The 26,389-nt window shown below is 32.8% G+C and overlaps 1 protein-coding gene across 1 annotated transcript; it reads left to right on the top strand.

Annotated features, from left to right (window-relative positions):
- The first annotated feature begins 1,912 nt into the window (after window positions 1-1,912).
- Window positions 1,913-25,154, top strand: LOC127704527 (peroxidase-like protein). Its single transcript, XM_052208618.1, has 13 exons — window positions 1,913-1,945; window positions 4,951-5,093; window positions 6,154-6,415; window positions 9,131-9,351; window positions 9,778-9,963; window positions 11,973-12,024; window positions 14,704-14,804; window positions 18,334-18,435; window positions 19,196-19,285; window positions 19,681-20,404; window positions 21,373-21,545; window positions 22,148-22,250; window positions 23,907-25,154. Exons 2-13 carry the CDS (start codon window positions 4,958-4,960, stop codon window positions 23,968-23,970), a joined length of 2,214 nt encoding a protein of 737 aa, XP_052064578.1. The 5' UTR covers window positions 1,913-1,945; window positions 4,951-4,957; the 3' UTR covers window positions 23,971-25,154.
- The last annotated feature ends 1,235 nt before the right edge of the window (window positions 25,155-26,389 follow it).

Raw genomic sequence — 26,389 nt, forward strand, 5'->3', positions numbered from 1 at the left:
CAGTATCCAGAGCAAAATTTTTTCCGTATTTTACTGATAAATGGACTTCGTGTTTTTACAGTTAACATTCAGATTTAGTCCGAGGTTATAGTTTTTTTCTGTCATCAATATCTTTGTCAAACCTACATAGAAATTTATGGAATTTGATCAGAAGCTTGTTTATGACCAAAAGACAGTATGTAGAGCAAACTTTTGAAAATATTTACTTTCATTGTTCCGTATTTTTCAGATAAATGGACTTAGTTTTTTTACTGTTAACAAGTAGATAGTTTGGGTTTAAAGTTTGTTTTACATCAATCTCTTTGTCAAACCTTTGGCAGAAGCTTTTTAATGATTTAGAGAATCTTTAAAATTTGTTTTCTTCATTTTTTAGTATTTTTCTGATAGATGGACTTTTTTACAGTTGACTTTTACAGACAGACTGGGATTAAATGTTTTTGACATGATAAATTTGTAAACCTTCATGGATTGTTTTGAAACTTGGACAGAAGTTAATCAGTAGCATCTAAAGAAAAAGTTTGACTTTTTTTTTTAATTCTGTATTTTACTGATAAATGGACTCACTTTTTATGTCAACATTACACTTTTACACTGACGGCAGCTCGAAACCCCTTCCATTTGTTTTATTTATAAGTTAAATAAGAATGCATTTGATGAATTCGATTATAAATTGAATTCAGATCTTCAAATATACGTCGATTATGCAGCAAGAAAACGACAAAAATAACCAAAGGACATCTAGAGGGCAGTCTTCAACAAACGACAGGTGCATTTTCATTATACCAAACTTTTAAATGTCTTTTCAATAAACCAAGCTATAAATCGTCTATTCATTAAACCAAGCTATCAAAGGGGCATTAGCTACGAGATATAAAAAAAATTAAAATATGATTTTTTTTTTCAATCACTAATGAAATTGAAATAGCGAAATACTAAATCGCTTTTAGCAGCCAGTTTGGTTTAATTTTGTCAAAATAAGCTAAGAAACATCGCTGATGAATTATTCACTTGCAAGTGGATAATTCGACCTTATTGAATCCGTATTCATGTGTCCTTCAATTTAACCCCTTCACTAGAGAAGGGTTACGCATAAACTAGGTGTTCAGCTATTAAAAAGAAAAGAATGTCAACAATGACAATGAAGCAAGGGTAAACCATTTGGTTGACTGGTTCGATCCACAAATACTCATTCTTATACGGGTAACAATGATGATTAACATAATATGTTTAACCTATAATATGAAATTAAACAGACCTAGAAAAATCCAAGTGTTCGTGTTTGCTATCTATCAATATCTATATTTATGTTTATATAGGGTTATATGACCGTCGACAGTCTTCGGAGGTCATCTCGATGGATTATTAAATGGCCAATAGACTAAAATAAACACGAAATGTATCGAGTCAATGATGCGTAAATTGTTTATTTTACACTTTTTATAATTTGGATATACGTTTTAGTATGTTATAGATCAAATATGAGAATTTGAGTCAAATCAGTGAATATAAATTTGACAGCTAATGCCCCTTTAATAATCTATTCATTAAACCAAGTTATAAGTCGTCTATTCATTAAAACAAGCTGTAAATCGTCTATTGATTAAACCAAACACTAAATCGTTTATTAAAACTAGTCGTGAATCGTCCATAGCCTCTCAGAAGTTGTAAATAAATTAAACTGAAAATATCACATAAACATTTATTAACATGTTCTATAACACCAATAATATGAATATATTGATAAATAGTTACCCTATGATTGAAGTAAAAAGTGCTTTATATTAAATAGTGAAATTACTGTATAGTGAACATTGCATATTATAATATTTGTTTAAGTCAAAGTACTTATCGCATTATGATAATTTACATGCAACATATTGAGCAATTGTTAAATCGTCTCGTTACAAGTATTGCACTGCTATAGTTTTCATCGGTAGAGGAAAAGGTACGTAAAATAACTCTGCTTTAAATCAAATGTCTGTCACGCTAAGAATAATTTGATATGCTGTGAATACATGACTAAAAGTTGGCTCTTTTTTCTCACAAGGTCATATCAGGAACAAATGGAAATATTATGAATGTTAATTGAAGTGCTTCTTAGATTTAATTTTCAATGTATGATAGTTTGCTTTAAATTTGTGTCATAAGATTTTTGTAAATATACATATCCCTGCTAGCTTAGTAATGATATAATATATAAATAACACATAGCTGAGAGGGTGATAGAGTAGATTGTTACCCCGAGAAAACATTGTCAACTGAGGCGAAGCCAAGGTTGACAATGTCTTTTCAAGGGGTAACTATCTGCTGTATCACCCTCTCACATATGTGTTATTTGATTTATTATACTGAATGTTCTGTTATTACTGTCTATTAAATTTCAAATTCCAAGTAATAAAGTATGACGTCTTGTACATAACAGTCATCCGTATTTATTAAAGCGCACTCTTGAGCAAGCGTCTTCGTGAAGTGGAATAGAGTAATTAACATAGGATAGAGTAAATTGTCTCCATCATATTAACCAATCAAAATCTGGCATTTTGAAATGAAGTATAATAAATTTACATTCTCCACTGCAGTATTAAAGCCTTCAAAAACAATTGATTAAACTCAGATTTTTAAAATACGATCTTCGTTTTGTAGTTTTTTTTCGTCTATACAGTAAACGAGCTCTGTTGCTCGAATAATTGTAAAGTTTGGTCAAATAGTGCCCGGTGAACTCTTTTACAATTCTGTACATTCAAGTAAAATGTGCCCCTCTTGTCAGTTTTTTAAATCTGCTACTATAATTTAGCGCATATGCTCTTCAACTTCGTATTTTATTTGGCCTTAAACTTTTTGAATTCGAGGGTCACTGATGAGTCTTGTGTAGACGAAACGAGCGTCTGGCGTACAAAACTATTAACCTAGTATCTTTGATGAGCTTTGTTTATTCATAATCTCGTTTTTCGATCAAATAGCTAGAATCTGCATTTCAAGTGTTATAGCATTTACTTTTCCCTTGTCCTAAGTAAGGCTACATATAGAGGAACACAAGGATGATATACTAAACAAGTGTCGCAGGCTATTGTGACATGGAATAACGGGTCTTATTTTAACCTATTCTGTTGAATTTATTTCCAAAATATTAATTCATTTTTATCGTTTGTATGCATGAATGTAAATTATAGTTACAATAAAATATTGTGTGCTGGCGATTTTGTCACATGTCTGTGTAAAGGTCTAGCTATTGTGGTGGGGAGCAAGACTTTTTAGCTGCATCTGGCTAGCCTATTGTGTAGGTGAAAAAAAAGCCGAATTTGAAGTTTTTCATGTTAGTTTGAAGACTTCTACGATGCCTCCCCGCAACAGCAAATGGTAACTAGGATCTAGAATCCTAGACAAAACTGAAGAAGATCTAACAAGGACTCTGGCCATGGAGATGAGGTATTTAGACACGTTGTGGTGTGGACATGGCATACCACTCATCAAACTTGCCCCGGCTATGGATTAATAGCCGATCGGAGGCAGGTCATCAGCCTTGGGTCAATGATTCATCTAGGAGAAGAACACTAGTATATAGATTCAGGTAGATTTTGACTCGGCAACCGATCTAAAGGAAAGAAACATTAAGTGAAAATTCTTTGGCTCCCCAAGTTGCGGATGAAGCGACAGACAACAAAACGTCCTCGTAAAAAATCCAAAATATTACGAATAATTATATACTCCGGAGTCAAAAGTCGGTAATATTGGAATTTTTAATATCTGCTAGTAGAAATTGGGATAGATTATACAGGAGCTTTTTAGGAAGAGAGATAAGAAGTTAGCAATATCCTTTAACTTTACGTTCCGCTATATAGATGATGTTCTCTCACTAAATAATACAAAATTTGGTGGCTATGTTGAACGAATCTATCCTATCGAACTAGAGATAAAGGATACTACAGATACAGTTAGGTCTGCCTCATATCTTGACTTACATCTAGAAATTGACAATGAGGGTCGGTTGAAAACAAAACTTTACGACAAAAGAGATGATTTCAGCTTCCAAATTGTGAACTTTCCATTTCTATGTAGCAACATTCCAGCAGCGCCTGCATACGGAATATATATCTCCCAATTGATACGATATTCCCGGGCTTGTGTTTCCTATCATGATTTCCTTGATAGAGGATTGCTGCTCACAAGGAAGCTATTAAACCAAGAGTTCCAAATGGTGAAGTTGAAGTCATCCCTTCGTAAATTTTACCGACGCCATCACGAGTTGGTTGACCGTTATGGAATAACCGTTTCACAGATGATATCGGATATGTTCCTTATGTCGTAACTACAATACCCTTCCCTTTTCACGAACATGACTTACCGAATTAGACTATTTACCGGATTTGTAATAACATAAGCAACACGACGGGTGCCACATGTGGAGCAGGATCTGCTTACCCTTCCGGAGCACCTGAGATCACCCCCAGTTTTTGGTGGGGTTCGTGTTGCTTAGTCTTTAGTTTTCTATGTTGTGTCATCTGTACTATTATTTGTCTGTTTGTCTTTTTATTTTTGGCCATGACGTTGTCAGTTTGTTTTCGATCTATGAGTTTGACTGTCCCTCTGGTATCTTTCCTCCCTCTTTTATAAGAAGATGTGATATGAGTGCCAATGAGACAACTCTCCATCCAAGTCAAAATGTTATAAAAGTAAACCATTACAGGCCAAAGTACGATCTTAAACACGGAGCCTCGTTTTTAACCGAACAGTAAGCTATAAAGGGCCCCAAAAATATCTAGATTTGTACTAGGATGATCCTTCTAGAAGATTACTTAAATAAACACAATGATAACAATCTTTTGACCGCTCGTATTATTGTAATGAAATTAAATAACTCCAGTTGATATCAAGCGATATCCAATTCTCAGTCGTTATGAAACCTATATATGAATACAGGAAACAATGAAAAGGTTAGCCTTTATTTTTCAGGTCAGAGATGAGGTTGTTACTGATTTCAGCCTACTTGGGATTTTTTATATGTTATGCCCAAAACATTGACGATATTATCAAAGGAGCAGTTGATGCTGCAATAAAAGACACTCCGAAAACAAGTACACAGCAAATAAATACCAGTAAGTATGGAAAACATATTTGGTTTGTAATCAAATAAGCTTGCTTGAATAGGTGGAGGCTATCGGCTTGCTTGAAGAGGTGGAGACTTTCGACTTGCTCATATGATCCCTGTTTTATTTTAGCACAATTTTTCTTCGAACTGGATACCATATAACTCGAAATGAGTTAGAGTTTAAGTAATCTTTTCATGCTAATTTTGGTCATATATTATTTATCCTATATTAATGCCTATCGATGCTCTTGACCAACTATAAAAGGTCTCGTCATCATAATGTGAAACTAACGACTGCTTGATTTATGACAAAACAAGTAGACGAAAAACAAATATGACAGTTAGCAACCAATGACAACTAATAAATGATAAGCTCCTGACCTGATTGTTGACAGGCATTTTAAGAATTTGGCGGAATTTAACATGATTAAGGAGAGCTAAATGATCCCCAAATCTGAAAATCTGTTAAAAATTGATAAACTCAACAGATTGATACGAAGCAAAAAAAAAATATTAACTACTAAAAATCAAAAAGCCACAAACAACCGATCTAACTTTACTGTTTAATAGTGGAAAGGAACCCAAAGCAAGACAAGACAACTGCAAGTAGCAGGCATTATTGGTAGACATGTATTTCTAGAGTATGCAAAATTATAAACTAAGATTTTGATCGTGACCTAATAAATTAATGCCTAACGATACTCATGATAAAGACTTGATATATTTCATATATCATTGATTTAAAATCTCAACGAAACAACTCTCTGTGTCCTAATAGAGATGTGATCCGTTTGTACATTTGTACTTTGAAATTAAAAACAGCATTCTGTCAAATCGTTACCTGTATGGAATTTTATAAGTATCTGTAAGTATTTGAAAAGACTCAAATACATCCTGAATTTCATGTATAGAATGATTTCACGCGTTCATGTAAAGAATGATATTACACGGTCATGTATAGAATGATATCAAACAGACGTCAGTGACCTAAATGAAAAAAAGAAAAGCAAAACAAACACACAGCAGCAGGATCAGTAAATGAATAAGCGCTTTACTTTAAATTGCAGACTTCAATCGGTTTTTGAGAAATTCCCAACAATCAGGAGCTGCGGGACAACAAGGGACACCAGGAAGAACACCAGGAGCACCAGGAGGAGCACCAGGAGCTGTAGCACCACAAGTATTGACGACGGCATCTGGAGTTCCACGAAGAGGGTCCACACGACGTGCTAACTTGTTCGGAAGACGCAGACCAATAAGACAGCAAGACCAGCCCGCATCAAGGGCTGCTACTTTAGTTGAAAAAACAGCTGCAAGTGTACAAAACACGTAATTATTAACACAATATTGAGGGGTAATTATGTACATATCAGATGGTGATTCTACGTATTTATTCATCAAATGCGTTCATGTTAGAGTTTCAGCTAACACAACCAGCCCCTGTTTTTTCTCTTTCTAAGGTTTGGTTTGTTTTGGCTATTTTTTAAAATTTACTGTCAAAATCAGAATGTTGGGACTGTAAAAAATTGTTGAAATTATCGAAAACAATGTGTTTCCTACCTACCTATACCACTTTTCAGAGCATTATAGCAAAATAGCACCATTTTATCCTAACATCTCTGGATGTCATTTAAATAAAACATAGTACTTTTGTCTGGGAGAATATTAGTTATCTTGGTATAATCAGGATTGTACAGAATTTTACACCGGCGTTGAAAATTCATACACCCTGAGATGCATTTCAACACCGGTGTAGAATTCCGTACACTCCTCATTAAAAGGGGATTAGCTGTCAAATTTATGTTCACTAATTTACTCAAATTTTTATATTTGATTTATAACTAATTAATCATTTTTCAAAATTTCAAAATAAACAACTAACATTTGCATGGACTCGATCATATATATCAGCATTTCGTGTTATTTAAGTCTAGACGCCATATAATTAACCAACGAGATGAACTGCGAATGCTGCCAACGGTCATATGACCCGATATAAACATAATATAGATATAAAAAGATAGCGACTTCGTGCAATTGGATTTTTCTAGGTCTGTTTGGTTTCAATTTATAGGTTTAAAAAAATATGTTAATCATCGTTTTTATCTCTATAATAATTTATTGTGGCCGGTTAAGTCCATTTCGCGTTTTCGCAATTTCGCCTTTCATATTCAATGGTCGAAAACACGAAAACGCGAAATGGTTTCACTTCTTGTTTTCGCGTTTTCGACTTTGCTATTTTGCGATTTCGCGATTTCGCGTTTTAGCGTTTTTTGCAATTTCGCGTTTGTCGATTACTGCCAACTTCTGTCAATCATCTTGTATCTTTGATCTGATTGGATAATGATTAATAATTTAAAGACTAATTAACTGCGAGTTCTCTTATATCAATGCTTTGGGTCTATTGTATTTATGTTAGTTGGGATGTTTGGGATTTGTACCGATCTATAGAGTTAAGCCATTTGCAACTGATTTTTACAGTTTGTTTTTGGGTCACACCACTGTATCACGTTGAGGGAGGTTTTAGCGCTCATAAATATGTTGAACTCCGCCACATTCTTTATTTGCCGGTCCTAAATTGTCTGTCATTTTTGTTTTTCGTAAATTCTAATGTTATGAATCCGGCCGTTAGATTTTCTTGTTTGATTTGTTTCATATTTTTAGTGGTGACTTATATCTTCCGTCATAAGAACTCTGGTGGATAATTGTCTAATCGGCAATCATACCACATCTCTTTATGTATTATAAGTAGAATGAATAAGCGTTGATTCTTGAAAAAGAAACCATGAACCCGGAGGGCGAATGGTTTGTTTTTCATGAATCAAAGCTTATCATTGTATCTATAACTTAAACTATTTTGTTGATGTCTTTTCAAAATTAAAGCCTTTTCTTAATTAGAAGGTATTGTTAGTGAGTATAAATAACCCTCTTATCATGTTGAACGATGCACTAAAGTTCACAATTAATTGGTTAGAGAAATAGAAATATAACATAACACGTATGTCTTTAAATTATTATGCATCTGAATAGTATCCATAATTTACAAAATAGGACATATTCGAACTTATTTCTAAGTATATATAATAAGTATATTACCAACAATTCTAGCAAGAAACCTTATTTTTGGCACATAACAATTTACTCGCCTAGGTATTTTCGAATAAACAGTAGTAATTATATGTAGTAAAACAGATGAAATCATACTATATATATAAAACTAAAATGCACAAATTGCATGTCATATTTTTTTTCCAAGTACATGAATTGGCCAATAATAATCCAAAAATAAACGGGAAAAACCGACAAGTCTCTACTTCTAACTTGACTCTTTAACGCATGGAAATTAACCTTGCTGATACCAACATATATCATACAATTGTCTATTATGTATATATAAAGGTACATACCCTGTGTGTCCGTTGTATCGATGTGTATCATATGTTCATTTATATATATATAATAGACATCTGGATTGCAACCCATTGGTAGCCGAGAGGTTTCATCGATGTGTTGATGTCAGTCACACATAACAGATTTCAAGGAGGGGTTCCAATATCAGTGAAGGCATATAAAAATTACAAAAGTTATAGGTAAGTTTTTAAGTTAATTCCATTAGTGAACAGAAATCAGTAAATAAGCTAATTCAAATTTAATGAAATTAGGCACATAAAGGAAACAATTGAATATGATTTGGTGAGTCCATTTAAGCGACAGATATAGGAAGCATTGATTCTAGTAAAAAAATTCACGGTAAATGAATAGGCTGACGTCACGGCAATGGTTTAATTTTACATAACTTAAATATACAACTTAAATAATTTAAATAATTCATGGTTAATAATAACTTTCTATCTAAAATTCTAAAGTACCGTTTGCATCTATTTCAAACGTCGGTTTCATGTCTTACAAAATAAAAGTCTGTTTATTTATATTTAACATCAATTTTACAGGTCAATCAAAAGTGGTCACGCTCGACAAAACACAACTCCAACTAGACACTATACCAAATGTGTTACGGGTCAAATCATTATTCAACTTTTGTAGGTCAGCACAAGCACGATCGGCATTAAACGACAATTTGAAGCGAGGAATCTCCGATGGAGTTAAAGGCGCGGAACCTGAGCTATTTATTGCTAAAACAATTTCTTGTAATCATTTTGATAAATACCGAAAGCCGGATGGTACATGTAACAACTTGTTCCAAACAGACATGGGAGCTGCAGGGACACCACAGTCCAGATTTTTATCACCAGAGTATGGGGATCGTAAGTAGAACAATACAAAACACGTCCACAACGATTTGTAAGGGATCCTTAATTGTTAAAACATTTTAATATGCTGTTTTTTGTTTTAATACTAGCTAGCATTAGTAATATAGCTTTAATAAAATAGTCAACAACTTTATAAAGTACACTTTACTAATCCATCACTATTCGTATATTTTATGTTAATGTATAAGTCTATTGCCAAGAGTCTCAGCAAAGAACATCAGTCACAATTTAAGTAAAAGTTGGTTATTAGGGTGGGAGTAGGGAAAACAAGGGAGGAGGTTGTCCAAACTGACTTGTAAGAAATAGAAAATATTATACGTACCAACATTTAAATACAAATGTATGGGTTTTAATGGCTGTAACATTTTTCCTTGATATAGTCACTACTACATGTAAAGTACATCTTAAAAACATTTACAGCATGGAATCTAGGGTTTTATCCTCGTACACGTGGAAAAGATGGTACTCCACTGCCAGGTCCAAGAGAAATATCCAACGCTGTTTTTAGAAGTCCATCCTCACCAAGAAGTAATAAATTTAATGTGGCTATGACACACTTTGGTCAATTTATTGATCATGACGTCGTCGCAACCCCTATTGAAATTGGTAAGTAAAGTCCAAGGTGAACAAAACGATTTTTTTGTGTTGGAGGCATATCTTTCAAATAGTGATTTTACATGGAATCTCATATTTGATGGCTGACACTATAGTAAATAAAAGTTAAAGAAAAATATGTTCATTGGTGTAATTAATTTCACTATATATCATTTATAATTATTTTGCCTGAATGTATGTTTGTAACTCCTTAGTCAAAAAAGAAAAAAAAAAGACATCATTTTTGTACTTTTTGAATTGAATATATATGACGGTAGATGAAAATAATGATTATTGCTTTATTTGGTTTTTGTTTGATGACGATCCAGATTTTGGACCATATATTAGTATATCTTTGACATTGATTCTTTTGACCTTGAATGATAATGACAAAAGAAAAATATAACACATTTTGATATTTTGGCAATTATTTATTATTATAAATACAATCTTTTGTACATTTTATATATAAAAAAGACAATAAGAAAAACTCACACCGCATATAAGTTACACAAGGTCCAGAAAATAATTGTCAAACATTTCAAAAGAGAAAACTACCAACCAGATTTAACTGATAATATCAAAACATTTGTAACAGACCGATACAACAAATAATACAGATAGATTTACGGCAGACAGATACATTAAAATACAAACCGTACCTGATACGTAGCAAATCGGGAAACCCCTTATAGAATTGAGAACTAAAACGGGGAATGTATCAAAGAGACAACAAACCGACCAAGCAGCAGAAAACAGCCCAAGGCCACCAATGGGTCTTCAACACAGCGAGAAAATCCCGCACCCGAAGGCGGGCTTCAGCTGGCCCCTAAACAATAATGCACACTTGTATAGCAAGATGGAGGCAACACTAAACTCAGAAACTTATAAATGAACCAAAATTAAAAATTACACAAGACTAACGAAGGCCAGAGGTCATAAGTCCACAATAAACCATAACAACGCCATGGCAAAAAACAAAAACACGACGGAAAGACAAGCAGTATACAAAACACAACATGAAAAAAAACATCAAGCACGGAGGATTCGTTCTTTACAAATATCTAGTAAATGATTAAGAAAAAAAATCCTTGAAATTCCTTAGTATTGGGATTTCAGAAACTTCAAGATATTGTATAGACATTTAATTCTGGATCAATCGTAAAGATTTATAGGACTCTTTGATGGACTATTGTTTTAGCCTTTTAGATATTCCGTCGTATGGGCTGTTTTCTGCTCTTTGGTCAGGTTGTTGTCTCTGATACATTCACCGTTTCCATTCTCAATTTTATTATAATGATGTAATTACCATTTTTCAAAACTGTGAAAAGTTGAAAATAAAGCTGAAAACAAAGTATCATAAATATTTGACTGAGATGTAGAAAGTTATGTAGGAATCGAATTTATGGACTCGTATTTTGAATAAACAAACAGCTCATATAAATAAAGAGCCATCTTTCCTGAATAGAGCAGTACAAAATATTAGTAAACAATGTATTTCTTTTTTTTTTTTAAATATTTCCTATGTTTCAATTGAACATCGACCATAGATTTTAGATATACGTAATATACCTAAATTCTACTTATCCTTTTGCTTAGAAATTTTCATAGAAAGAGTTCATAGCATGCATAACATTTAAACGTAGTATAGCTAAGATGTTTTGGATAACAATTTTTTTCAAAGCAAAATTATCTGGAAAATAGTAGAGACACAACTGTAACATTCAAACAATATTGTTTTCTCGGAACTTCTGTTGTCCAACTAGATGAATAAGCTACATTATAATTTAATGGGAATTGGGAGATAGAACAAGATAGTTCTGACAAAAACTCGTAGAATGTAGAAATCTTGTATTACAGTTGTATAGGGAGATAGACCATTGCATCTGGATCTCAAATATAAAGCTACACCGTGTTTATAAAAATGGACATAGAATACCATAAGACTCTCACGACAATTCGATTAAATTTTTCTTACTTTTTATTTCATATATATTTTGATCACTTTTACCTACTCACAGATACTGATGGCACTGATATAGAATGCTGCAATGGAAACTTCCCTGTCATCAGGTGAGTTAGGGAATAATTATATCATATATGCAAAGGAAACTTCCCTATCATCAGGTGAGTTAGGGAATAATTAAATCATATATGCAATGGAAACTTCCCTATCATCAGGTGAGTTAGGCAATAATCAAATCACATACAGATGCAATGGAAACTTCCTTATCATCAAGGGAGTTAGGCAGTTATTAAATCATATATGCATTGGAAACTTCCCTATCATCAGGTGAGTTGGGCAATAATTAAATCATATACGCAATGGAAACATCCATTTTATCAGGTGAGTTAGGCAATAATTAAATCATATATCAATAGGGGTGGACGATAATCGGCATTTATACAATGAAATATGAGTTTTCCTTCAATGCGCAATTCATCAATAGGAAAACTGTAGTTAAAAATTAATATTCCATCTTCATGCCTTATATTTCATGTACTGTGTCACGACGCTAGATAAAAACTGACGAGGAAAGGTAACACCCGGCCACCGAAAGCTTGATTTTTGTCGACCCTAGGTGGTCAAGTGGTCTAGCGCGTCGGGTATAGTGCAAGGCGATTTGGTGCCACGATATCTCAGTAATATGAGTTCAAATCCCGGCCAGGGAGGAACAAAAAATTTGCTTTCGCATATTTACAGATCTAACATTGTTGGGCTGTTATTTAGACGAATTATATATACAAGTCATAATTGAAAACAACGTTCAAACCTATGATTGCGTTGGATAAAAACCGCAATTTTTATACGTGTGCATGCAAAACTAATTTATTTGTAGAGGGGTCTAAATACAGCACAAACAACATTTTCCAAAAGACCAAAAAAGGGAAAAAGTATATTTTAACAAAACACATTTGACTAGCAGGTCAAACAACGGATGTTCTTAAACCCTGCTGACTGCCATGGCGATTGCCAAATAAATGGATCACCAGATGTAACAAAATGGATCTATATATATGTACTTCCTTCATTAAATTTGACCGTATATGGATGAGGTCATTCGTTAAGGCGCATTTTGATAATGTTGGTCGTCACGTGTTTATTAGGTTCTTATAATACAGCCTTGGTTTTTTATTTTGCTGGTATGAGCGTGACCTGATGAGGGTAAATCCAGTAGAGCATGACACAACAACTTTATACAGTGATATTTTCACTTTTCAGTCTTCAACAATATAAATACATAGGTGTTTTTTTTTCTTTTTCGATACATACAATCAAAAATCAAAGTTAAAAAAGCTGTGAAAAGTAAAATAACAAAAACACCGAACTCCATGGAAAATTCAAAACGGAAAAGTTTCTTATCAAGTGGCAAAATTAAAAGCTCAAACACATCAACCGAATGGAAAACAACTGTCATATTCCTGACTTGATACAGGCATGTAAAAAATGGTGGAATTAACCTGGTTTATTGCTAGCTAAACCTCTCATTTGTTTGACAGTCGCATATGTGAATTAATTTCACAGTGACTATCAAATTATAAGATATGAAACACGTAATAGCTTTTCTAAAAAGCTTGCCGTGTTTTAGCTTGATTTTTTGATTTGTAGTTTCATCAATTCAAAATATTACTCTTTAAATGAATTTGTAATGGGGTACAAACAGTGGAATACTGGAAAGGTCAATATAGTATTTTAAGGGTTACACTTTTTTTTGTGCGTGGAAACTTTTAACCCCTGGAAAGAGCTTTATTTCTAAATCACTTGCGTTTTTGTCTGTACTAATTTCGGTGAACTTTTTAAATGACTAATTTTTTCAGCAGACATGTCATTTATTTACTCCCTGTTTGTGTTTGAGAAAAGTGTGATCAATATCTTTTATTAACTGTCCCGATAAACCAACTCACAAACGTTTTAGATCCCACTGAATCTGTATTATACTGGAACTAAAAATCGACAAATTGGAATGTTATAAAGTAACGTAAATACATGTATGACTTTCCGGTCGTTATTTTCTGTCTTTATATTGGTATTCTTGTTAATTGTTTTTTTTAAGCTTTGTATCAATCTCTTTTCGACTGATTTTTCTGTTAGTTCTTACGTAAAAGAAACGACAGGATATGGGATATCCATCCATGACACAAAAGTTAGATACATCAGAGTCATATATACACATATAATTACATTACATATATATTTCACGAGAATCCGAAAGTTTGATTGGCTAACAACAATCGCGCGTCATTTAAAAATTAACTTTCCTATCAAAATGAAATGTTACATTCGTGATGTCACGTGCTTCCACTAAAAAGTGCACAGGTAAATAAAAGAAAAAATTTGATAAAACTTTTTTTTCATGGTCTTATATCCATAAAAATGTAATTATAAAAAATGAATGCTTCTTTTTGTAATTTTATTTGGGTGTAAAAGTGTTGATCGTGCACACATTTTTAGAGGAAGCGCTTCATACAAAATGTGCTTCGTTAATTGTATATATTTCTGGAAACACTTTATGTATGCCTATTTACACAGGAAACACTTTATGTATGCCTATTTCCACAGGAAACACTTTATGTATGAATATTTACACAGGAAACACTTTATGTATGAATATTTACACAGAGTAATTCTGTTTTTTTTAATTCAAGATCGTAATGATTTTGTTATTTTCAAAATGAAAAAAAGTTAAGTTCAACCTAGTTTATATTTTTTAATTGAAAGATATTATCTTGATATTTCATTGTTGTTTTTAGATCTGAATGTTTTCCGTTTTCAACACCACCGGGAGAGTTTTTATACACTTGTATGAATTTTGTTCGTTCAGCGCCAACAGGAACGTTTCCTTTTTATCCAGGTAATCACTTTGAGTTTTCGTGTTCAACTTTTGGATCAATTTCTTATTTCTTTACACATTTTTTGTATAATTTGTCCGTTGATCTGAATAGTATGGCTCCATTGAGCATGTATGGGGGAAACGTTTGAAGATCAGTTGCAAATCGTATATTATTCCAATTTGTACGAATTGCTTCATTATGACACATACGTGTAGAAAATTTAAATGCTTTTTTGATGTCACTTTAACAATACAAAATGGGAAAAGTTAAAAAATAAGATAAAAGCATCGTCCTATCTATCAGTTTTACTTCAAATAAACTACATGTACGATGATGTGAAGTGTGTGTTTTTGTAGAAGTTTAAGCATTAAGTGTAGATTTCAAAGATTTGCAATTTATTTTAAGATGGTCCGTTTATGAACAACTTTGTAAGATCTCAATCCATCGATTGGTCCACTAAGAGTGACAGTTTTGAAGTTGACTTATTTAAGACTGTGAACTGTTTATCTAATATGTTGAGATTATAATGTGTCTTCCATCTTTTGAATTAGATATTAAAAGAATACTAGTGTGTACTTTAAAAAGAGATTTACAACAAAAGTAATTCAAGTTTTTGATATATGGGTCTCCTTTCGAAAGAGTCGAATCTACAGTGTTAGGTCAATTGCATCGAATAACTGCTGACTCTCAAAAAAGATATATATATAGCTAATCTGCAATCAATTTCATCTTCATGCCTCATATATCATGTAATGTGTTACAACTCTAGATTCTACTGACGAGGAAAGGTAACACTAGGCCACCGAAAGCTGAATTTTTAGTTCAGTCTAGGTGGCCGAGTGGTCTAGAGCACTGGACACAGCGCAGGCGGTGTAGTGACGATATCCCAATAGCATGAGTTCGAATCCCGGCGAGGGAAGAACAAAAATTTACTTCCGCAAATTTGCAGATTTACCATTGTTGTGCTGATATTTATAATATATATAATATGTGTTTTCAGCCGTGTATCACTTTCACTGGTAATCCTATGGATGGATCTGTCGTAGAGTTGTCACTGGTTTAGACGTACTTATCAAATATATATATATATATCTTTGTCCTATGCCGTTAGATATCGTTTAGGGAAAATAAAAAAGCAAATTTTCGATACTTCTCTTCACCATACGCTCTCTCTCTGGTTTCGTTTTATTGTCAAGGTTGATATAAATGGGAAATCCGAACAAAATTCATTCAATTTTAATATACTAAAATATCCTATCCCTCAATACATTTCACTAAGTAAACGAACTCCAAGATCGTTTTCCTTGACATTAGTTTTCATTTGATGGATGGAATCATCATATTCGCTTTCCTAGTCAAATGGAAACTGTATTGAAAGCATTGCCTACAACCACAATTTCATAAATAATCAGATTTATTCCTCTAATGATACATTGACATTTCAATTTCAAGAAATTTGATGAAACCTACCCAACAGAAGAAGAAAAACATAAGTACAGGCTATTCTCTTGCTAACAATATGCAGTTTTTTTGTTGACATACAATCCAAATTTTGATATGTCACACGTTATTTGCAAAAATCGGATGGAAATAGAAAAACACCTTCTAAACCGCCAAATAATCTTTCACCCAATTTACCAGTACAGGCTTTCGTAGACCTAAAAGACCTAAAGACTTGTTAGACAAAATCGATTTTTCTTCTTAACCATGATCGTCACCAGCAGGTTCTGGCAAGGGTTATGTAAAAACCAGTTGTCGGACTTGCAAATCCGCATTATCCTGGATCTCCTTTTATCTAATATATCGCCGAAGTGGCTAAAAATATAATAAAGAGGTAAAACGCAAGTTTATATATTATCTTGAAAACCGCTACAAATAGAGAAAATCTAACAGAACATAATTGTTCAGAATGATAAGATCGAGATAGTGTATATTTTACACCAAAAACCCATAAGATTTATTGCCCGTAAAGGACGATTTTACATATTGGTTTCATCATTTCCTCTCATCTTGAAAATTATTGTAGGGTGTGAGAAACTGCAAATACCAGTAGCAAAAATGATAAGCAAGACAACATCTATAAATGGTCAATAATGGCCGAATTGTAGGTCAGCTCCTTATACGTAGTTATGAATTTTTGTCTGGGTTCGGCTGTCCTCTCTTACTTTATAAACTCTTCAACCTTTGTATTAGGCTTTGGATTTTCATATCTTTGGGCCTCGAGCATCACTCAAGAAACTTTATATGGATCTGATGCAGTAAAATTAACACTTTTCATGTTTTTATTGTCATCGTTTCTATGTCGAAAAGTGACCGGTTTGGGGCTGCAGTTTTCCTTTCCTAACCAATTAAACACATTCGTACAGATGATGAACGAAATAAATGTCACCGACGTGACAATGACACGTATAGAGTATTCACTGCCGTAATATATCTTCTTAAGATATTGAATGATTTAATTACTTACACATAAAGGAAAAAGAAGTAAAGATATAAAACTATTGATTATAAATTCTCAAAGAACTAAGTTAGATGTATTTTACTCATCAACCGTCAGTTAATTTGTCATTTTACGAAAATTTTTGTATTGTATTTTGCAATATTTGCTCACAAAGTAATTACTAGGCAACATCTGTGTTGTGCTTTTGTCTTGTTTTAGAGCAAATTTGACTGAGTATTTCCACTTTTAAAAATTTCATCATTATTTTTAGCCAACACTATCCGAAAGATTTGAATGAGTCTCTTCTATTGTGTATCCATAAATTACAAACATTTGACTTTTAAATTTACCGTTGTTCATCTTGGAATGTTGAAACATATTGTTAAATACTAAACACGACATGTATTTGCAAACCACTACGAATATGAAATAAATATATAATCCTGCAAAATATGTTGCAACTTTTTGAAAATTATTCTAAATGGACCAGTTGTCTACTTGACAAACGGACTTTATCTTGTGTAATCTCATACAATCAGGGACCGACAGAGTCCTCGATAAACCGAATGACGCCCTTGTAGAGGAAGACACACATTTTACAAATGATGATACAAACTGAGTTCACATGGGGAATTGATGTATCGTGACAGTAAAGTCTACATTTTCACACACTGATATTATTATTTCTTCTGCCGGTGTATAAGTTAAGCAAACACAAATAACGCTAATTTTTAAGATGTGATTAAGCTGAAAATCTGATAATCAATGACATCTTAAAGGGAAGTGATTTGTCAGCTTCAGGGATTAGTTGGATCTAGATTAAAGGCACTATATATACTATACGAACCGTGTGTATGACCGTGATAAAATTGAGAATGGAAATGGGGAATGTGTCAAAGAGACAACAACCCGACCATAGAACAGACAACAGCAGAAGGTCATTTTAATCAAACATAAAGAATACTTACTTTGGAATTACTGTAATTTCATTCCTAAATACTACTTTGCACATATAATATATTAGTGTTTTAGCTAAAACAATTAGTTATATTTATATATTAAAGTGAAACATATGACTGATTTTTAAAATGTTCTTTTGGAATTGTAAGGTCCACGTCAGCAACTAAATGCACTAACTTCGTGGTTAGATCTCTCACAGGTCTATGGAAGTAGTGATGAGGAATTAAGCGACCTAAGCACAGGCAATGATGGTAAATATAACTTTGTCCAAATGTACCTAATTAAGTGAATTGACGCATTAGGGATAAATAAATATAGATCATACAGAAAATTTAAAAGGATGAATCTAAAGGATTTATTTGTTCAGATGCATGGAATGTATAAAGTGTGTTATTGATGATATTTCTATGGTGAGTTTATTTATAATCATTATATATACAACAACATTAAAAGAAAACAACTACATGCTTAAAGTCCTTCGGTTTTGGTCAGGCACATACAGACTATTTTAGTGGATGGTCAAATCTTTCCACGCGCCTATGACAGTGCTATGACAACACAACATCAGAACAAAACTGTGAAAATCAGTCGGAAAGGTCTTAACTCTTCATATCGGTATTATGCACAAAAAAAAAAGCAAATGACAATATAGAATTAGACAAAAAGTAAAAGTAAGAAGATATGTTTATTCACAGAGCCAAAAATTGCAAACGAAACAAATATATTTTCGATAAAAAATCTTTATTATGAATTATTAGACTAAAAGACTGAGCACTTAAACTCCAAAATAAAATAGATTGGGAACAATCTTAGGACTCCAAAAGGATATCCAGATCCTTATCTACCTGTGCCACTCTTCTTGTTGCGAAAAACTGCAAACAAACAAAACACACAAGCAAGTGCAACCTATAATACAACCTTCTCATTTTCATTGGTTTGTTTTAGTCTTAATATTTCTGAAATTAATTTAGAGCTGACTGTAATTTTACCACGTCCTATATTGTACATCAGGTCTGTTGAAAGAAGGAAGTGATGGATTACCAGACAACCCAGACGATGATTCGTGTGCCGAAACAGCCAATTCAGATTGTTTTATTGCAGGTAGGTTCAATAAAAAAAGCAGGAATTTTATATTAAACTGTAATCACCTTCAAACAATATATTTTCTGTAAAATATTATCATAACTATCTCATAACAAAACAGAAAGTCTAAGGAGAAATGAGTTTTTTAGGCTAGTTTTCTGGTCTGTTTTTATATGTCCATTCATTTCATTGTCTGATTTACATGTGTTTTTTATAACTTCATGGTATCGTCCAATAATTCTTAACAAAACAAGTGAGATAAAATATTGTTATAGTCGCTACATTACATCAGAAATTAAATAAGTAGATGGTTTTAGCTTATTTATTTGCTTTTCAAATACAATACATTTCAATCAAGTGGTGAACATCGAAAATCACATATGATGTACTTATTTCATTATATTTTTTTTCAGGTGACCATAGAAACTCCGAAGTACCTCTCCTCACTGTCATGCATATACTTTTCCTAAGGGAACATAATAGAATAGCAACAGAACTCAAAAGTCGTCACAAAGGGTGGAATAATGACAAAATATTAAATGAAGCACGGAAGATTTCAACTGGAGTTTATCAACATATAGTATATAACGAATTTCTTCCAGCTCTTCTTGGTTTTGATTGGTCAATAGCTGTTGGTTTGATGAGTCAACCACAAGGTCATACAAATCGGTATAGCAGTTTTTTGGACGGTTCAACCCGTAATGCTTTTGGAGCAGCTGCGTATCGGATGGGACATTCTCTCGTCGGTAATTCTGTTGGTGCTTCAAATTCATTATTTAACGAGATTCGATCTAAAGAACTTCGTGAAACATTTTTTAACACGGAGACTATTCGAGACAGTGCTCAATATGGTCCAACACGGATTGGAAGATGGATGTCTTCACAATATGATAGAAAGATGGATAGATTTTTGTCTAAGGAAGTGCGGGATCATTTGTTTCAAGATACGAATAACCCATTAGATGCACTCGACCTTGGAGCCCTCAATATTCAACGAGGTCGAGATCATGGTCTACCAGGATATAATAGATTCAGACAGTTTTGTGGCCGTTTTCCAGCTGCATTTTGGACAAATACACAAGGAGGATTTGTAGACCATGATTCCGACACTGTAGCCAAGTTAAAAAGTGTTTACAGGTATGTTTTTTGTTAATTGCTTTTTTAATAAGAAACATGATTTAGAATATTGGCCGTTTCTAATGGATAAATTTAACAGCTTATTTTGGTTTATTAACTATATAACTTACAGTTATTTGTTGTTTGTTGTCGTTCCTAGTTAGATATGAATAAGAATAAGTCAAATTAGGGGCAGCAGTAGTTAACCTTGGTTAAATCCTTTAATTTATTTAGAATATATGAAATGATATTAAAAAAAAATCCCGAAATATTGCATGAACTCCAAACGGAGCAAGATCGGGTTTGTCGACTTGGTATGCGTCTCCTCATCCACCATGCAAACCAACACTCAAATTGTTAAAAAAGGGAATTAGTCACAATCGGTAAATTTATAGATCAGACGCCTTGTCTGGTATCTAAATACTTGAAATAAGAGACAAGATACCAGGAGGGAGGACAATTCCAAATCGTAAGTCCAATAAAAAAAAGACAGCACCACCATGGAAAATTCACCAGTAACAAAATATTACACAGGAATCTAAATATCGAACACCATGAAACCCAACATAAACGAGGGTAGAACTCGGGTGCTCCGGAAGGGTTAGCAGTTCCTTCTTCACATGTGAATCCTGTCATGTCGCTCGTGTAAGAAAAATTCAAGTTATAAGTCTCATTTAGTTAAGCTAAAAACCATGTCGCATGAGACCCAGACATATCGTATCGGTCAAACAATTCAAAGCAGGACTTCCAAAACATACTTGTTTGAGTCGCTTTCTTATTTACATTTATTAGTAGGCAATATTAATAATAAATCATTGCAACTGGCAAACATATCAACTGCAAAGTTGGAAATACTTTCGATAAATTACATTCATCCATCAATGATATCGACCCATTTATCCCATCTAATAACTATAGTTATTGAGTGGGATTGCATCAATGCAAATATTACAAAGTGATGTAAAGAGAAGAGCATTTTTTTTTTGTAGGAATGTAGATGACGTTGATTTATTCGTTGGGGCTTTGTCTGAGAGACCAGAATCCCCCGATACAGCTGTTGGTCCAACTTTTAGGTGTCTAATTGCCGTACAATTCCTCTACTATAAATATGCCGATAGATTTTTTTATGAACATTTTTTCCCAACAACTGGATTCAGTCTAGGTATGTTTATCCTTCATTATTCACGCATATATTTCGATCATCATGTGTTTTAGGTTCATTTCTACCATATGCAACTGTGCCGACCCTGGAGTATCGACTCTTGCGTAAAATCGTACCGACCTTAGTGGTACCTTGTACCGATCTATAAGAAACCCTATAAATACCCTGGAGTATCTTGTACCTACCTTGGAGTACATAGAAGAGACCAAATTTATTGCGCACAATACTTGTTGATAAAATGTCTATTCAAACATATGTACATACAAATGCATCAGCATAAAAAGCTAATAATTATTTATTACAAACTAATTGTCAAACAGATTTTAACATATGATATAACCAAAGTCCTTGCTGACTCTAAATAGTCTCCAGTAGTCAAAATCAACATACTACGGGTATAACGAAAACAAATGAATGGAAAACGATCAGGAGAATGATACTTATCGGTCCCAGCTGCATTTGTTTCTCCATAATTAGGTAATTGTAACACAGTTTTTAAATGACAACCGTCCAATGGTGTGACAGTTAGTGTAAATTGATGGTATTTAATTGATATAAACAATATCGACATATTAAGAAAACAACATTTATTTTTATTTCAGCCCAAGTTAATGATATAAAAAGGCAGACCCTTGCTAGAATATATTGCCGAAATCTAAATATAAAAAACATTCAACCAAAAATATTTTTGAACCCTGATAACACGTAAGTTTTAATGAATAACTTTTAGATGAAGATAACATGGATTCCGAAAGAGAAACATAAAAACCAAAAATACATTATTGTGATGAAAGATGGCAATATTTTACCAGAACACGTTCTAAATGCTGTTAACGTAATCATGTCTCAAGTCAGGTATATGACAGCTGTTTTCCACTCGTTCCGTTGGTTTATAATGGTTGATTTTGTCAGTTTTTATGGACTTTCCCTTTTTGAATTTGCCTTGGAGTTCTGTATTTTCGTTATATTTTTACACAGATAGACGAAAGAATGGGTTGAATAAATGGTCAACTTTACCTGAACATATTTCTAAAAAATAAAAAAATCGGATGTTGCCTTGCGCTGATCATTTACAAACGTGTCAATGTTTACATGACTTACCTGTACTCGACGAGCAAACATAATCAATTTTGTTAACCAACAGGTTACTATGCAATAATACTATTTTCAAACATTTTTTAATCTAAAACAAAAACGTAGATGCGGTATGATTGTCACTGAGACAACTGTCCACCAGAGTTCAAATGACTTGGATTTAAACATTAGTATGTCAGTCTACGGCCTTCTTCAATGAACAAAACTAGTACCGTTTAGTCAGCTGTAAGCTTATTAGTAATAATGATATTGGTATGATTGCCAATGAGACATCTATTCACAATTGACCAAATTATTAAGATTCTAACAACTTTATGTCATCGTTTGTTCTTCAACCATGAGCATAACCCAGCCCGTATAGCAAGCTACAAAAGCCCCCGACATGGCAAAATGTAAAACGATTCAAATGAAAAAAACAACTGAAATGAGAATATGAGATTTATGTACAAAACAATAAACGAAAAACAAATATGATAAACAGCAACAAACGACAACCACTGATCGCGAATTACAAGCTTCTGACTGGGGACAGTAACATACAAAATGTGGTGAGGTTATACATTTTGCGGGCTCCAAGTCTATCGCTAACCATGGACAGTGATATAACAGCACAACATAAAAACAAACTATAAAAATCAGCTGAAAATACTCAACTCATCAGATCGACAAAATAAATCCAGTTTTACATAAAGAAATAAATAAAACAAATAATGAGTAAAATTCATAGAAACCAGAATATGCGTCGTGTTTAGCAGACATTTGCAGCACAAATGTGATCACTCATACGGTATACCAGACGGAACCAGCAGACAAAGTCAGAGTCCGGCACAATATAAAAAAAAACCACATGTCCATGTAAAAATGTGACAAATCGATAAGTTTTTACCGGTTCCAAAGAATCTGTATAGCTCATGTTTTTTCTTAGTTCATTTATGATCTCGGGTTCGTTCAGATGTTTTTAGGCGCTGGCAAAAGACAGGCGAAAGATACCAAAAGAATATTCAAAATCATTAGTCGAGGAACTGGCACTGCCCTTGCACAAACGAAAAACAACCACAATCTACGAAACACAACATAGGAAACTAAAGACTTGGCAAAACGAACCCCTCCAAAAAGGTGTGATTTCAGGTGCTCAGGAAGGGTAAACAGAAGATGACCATGAAAACGTTATGTGTTGTGTTTGATTTCAATGATATTAAGAAATTAAAAAAGAAATCAATTATACAGCTGTGTTTTATGATTGATTGATTTTTGTTTTATTTTCAGGCAAGAACCAACGAATCGCATTGATTGTATGAAATTCCCTGACTTGAAATTTGATCTTTATTAGCAAATAATGATTACTCTGAAGAGCAAAATGTATGTCACTAATCCACATGTTTCATTGTTATGTTATGTTATGTTGATATGAGTTTGTTATTTTTTTCGTTTCTTTTTATGTTTTCAAATTATTGGAGGAATCTAACTTTAGTAGTTAGGTTCAAAGAAAAGGACGGTGGATTAATGAAGACGACAATGGCACCATTAACCCAATTGAACAAAATATCTTTTACTATTGTCTACTCATGCTACGAAGCTATCGGTAAATAAAAATTGGGGGAAAATATATCGTTTCAGTTATTACGTTTATGTATGCACAATTCTTATTTTCAACATTTTAATCGGTTGAAAATTAATGATTAAAGTATGATTCAAGCGCTTTAGGTTTTAAATGTGCCTTAATAACTAGTTCTCACCTAGCTTATAATTGCCAAACTGCACAACAAAAAAAGAAAAAGAATAGAAGCTAATAGATATCAGCTTTTTATCATATTTCCAGTTACCCTGGTTATGTTACATATAAAAAAACACATTACATTTTGCTAGATTTAGCATTAAATATTCGCTGCTGTCTGATTGGTTTAGAATTTATTAAGACTGATTATTGATAAACGTGAGTATAAGTAATAATGCTTGATTTTAATATATGAGGAAGAAAATTGATGGGGACAGAAACTAAACCTGTGACGTCATATGACTGAACACATCCGGTACATATACGATGAGACAAGGGTCAACACAAATCTATATATTATCAAGTTTGAGCTTTTTAAAAAGCTGTGGACTGCTTCGCTTTATCCTAATTTAAGGTAATACGTGTGCATGTGGTTGTTGATTTAGTATTGGAGATGTGGTATTTTTAGATATTGATTGATATAAAATGGATGTCTTAGACTTGAAATATCAATTTTTGTATATATATTAAGATGAACTTTTCTAAAATTTTTAAACTGGTTGTTCAGTGTTGTACGTTATACACCCATGCTTTTAAAAAAAATTTCGATTTACTTGTTGAAATTTAAAACATTTACAAAACACGACTCTGGAGGTGTGCTCTCTGGAGGTGTGCCCAGATTAGCAGAAATTATAAAATACAGATAATGCATTTTTGTAAACATTGTATAGGAACATTGTTTAGCTAAACAAATCGTGCATATAACAGATTAACAAAGCAAATAAACAGGTGTTAATACTGGTTCTCTGTAACTATTTAAACTCTTACATACGGAGATTGGCACGCATGGTCATGGATTTTCATCAAACTTCACACACTTACTATTCTTGATGAAACTAACAAAAAATGGCAAAAATTTGGTTGCTAAGCATAACGGTTGCCATAACAACCGATGACCAGTTTTACCTCATCTGGATACAGTACTTGCAACCTTAGGCGTTACTTTTTTAGCGATCAATCAGCGGTCATCGATCAGACACCGATCAGTCATGTTCGCGTCAAACTCACGTCACCAATCCATCAGACTTATAGTTAAAATATTTGACTGATCGGACGGATCGGACAGATTGACCTTTTTGACGGATTGAACTCTACTACGTCACATGATGAACTAATACAAATTATGGAATCTTAGTTTCGTTTCATTTAATTAAAATGGCGCCATTGAAAATACGAAACGTTCACTGAGTACAAAAGCTCAACATATTTTTTTTAATAATTATTTAGCAAAGTTTTAAGAGTTTTAAAAGGATAAGAAATATTCATATAAAACTAAATGTAAATATCATTATAAGAGAATGGTGATTTTCGTTTTTATTTAGGTTATATGTTTTCAAACCCGAAGAGTGCTAAAACGGTGTTTATCGCGATTGTTATTTTTTTTTATTTTTCGAAAATGCTCTTGAAAATGAAATGAAATAATCGTTTATTGCAAATTTCGGTGAATTATTTTCAATATATTTAATTTTTTTTGTCCTTATTATCTTAAAATTCTTATAAAAAAATTATCGTGAGGGCTTAAAAATACATGTAACTTATTATAAATAACATTGCTGGATTTTTTTCGAAAAAGAAGAAATATTGGTAGTTTGGTTTAAACATGCGAAAGACTTTTAGTATATTTCCTCTGATATTCATTTAATTTTGTGAAAAACAACCCATTATGATGCAAAAAATTCAAGAAATTCCAATGTTGGTCAATAATTTCCATTAAAATGAATAAATGATTGCATTCTTATTCAACAAAAACAAAAGTGTACATTTATGTATATTTATCCTGAAGTTATTCACACTAAATACAAAATTACTTATCTAAAGTCATTTAAAATGACTAATTGAAATTGACGCTGCATAATTTCTGATTTAAAGAAGAAATTTTGCATTTTTAAGCAACGCGTACACATATTTAGTATCTTTTCCCTCAAATTAAGCATATTTTTATGAAAAACAACCAATCCTGACGTACAAAAAGTAC

The sequence above is a fragment of the Mytilus californianus genome, unplaced genomic scaffold, assembly GCF_021869535.1.
Source record: "Mytilus californianus isolate M0D057914Y unplaced genomic scaffold, xbMytCali1.0.p SCAF_6, whole genome shotgun sequence".
NCBI lineage: Eukaryota > Metazoa > Mollusca > Bivalvia > Mytilida > Mytilidae > Mytilus > Mytilus californianus.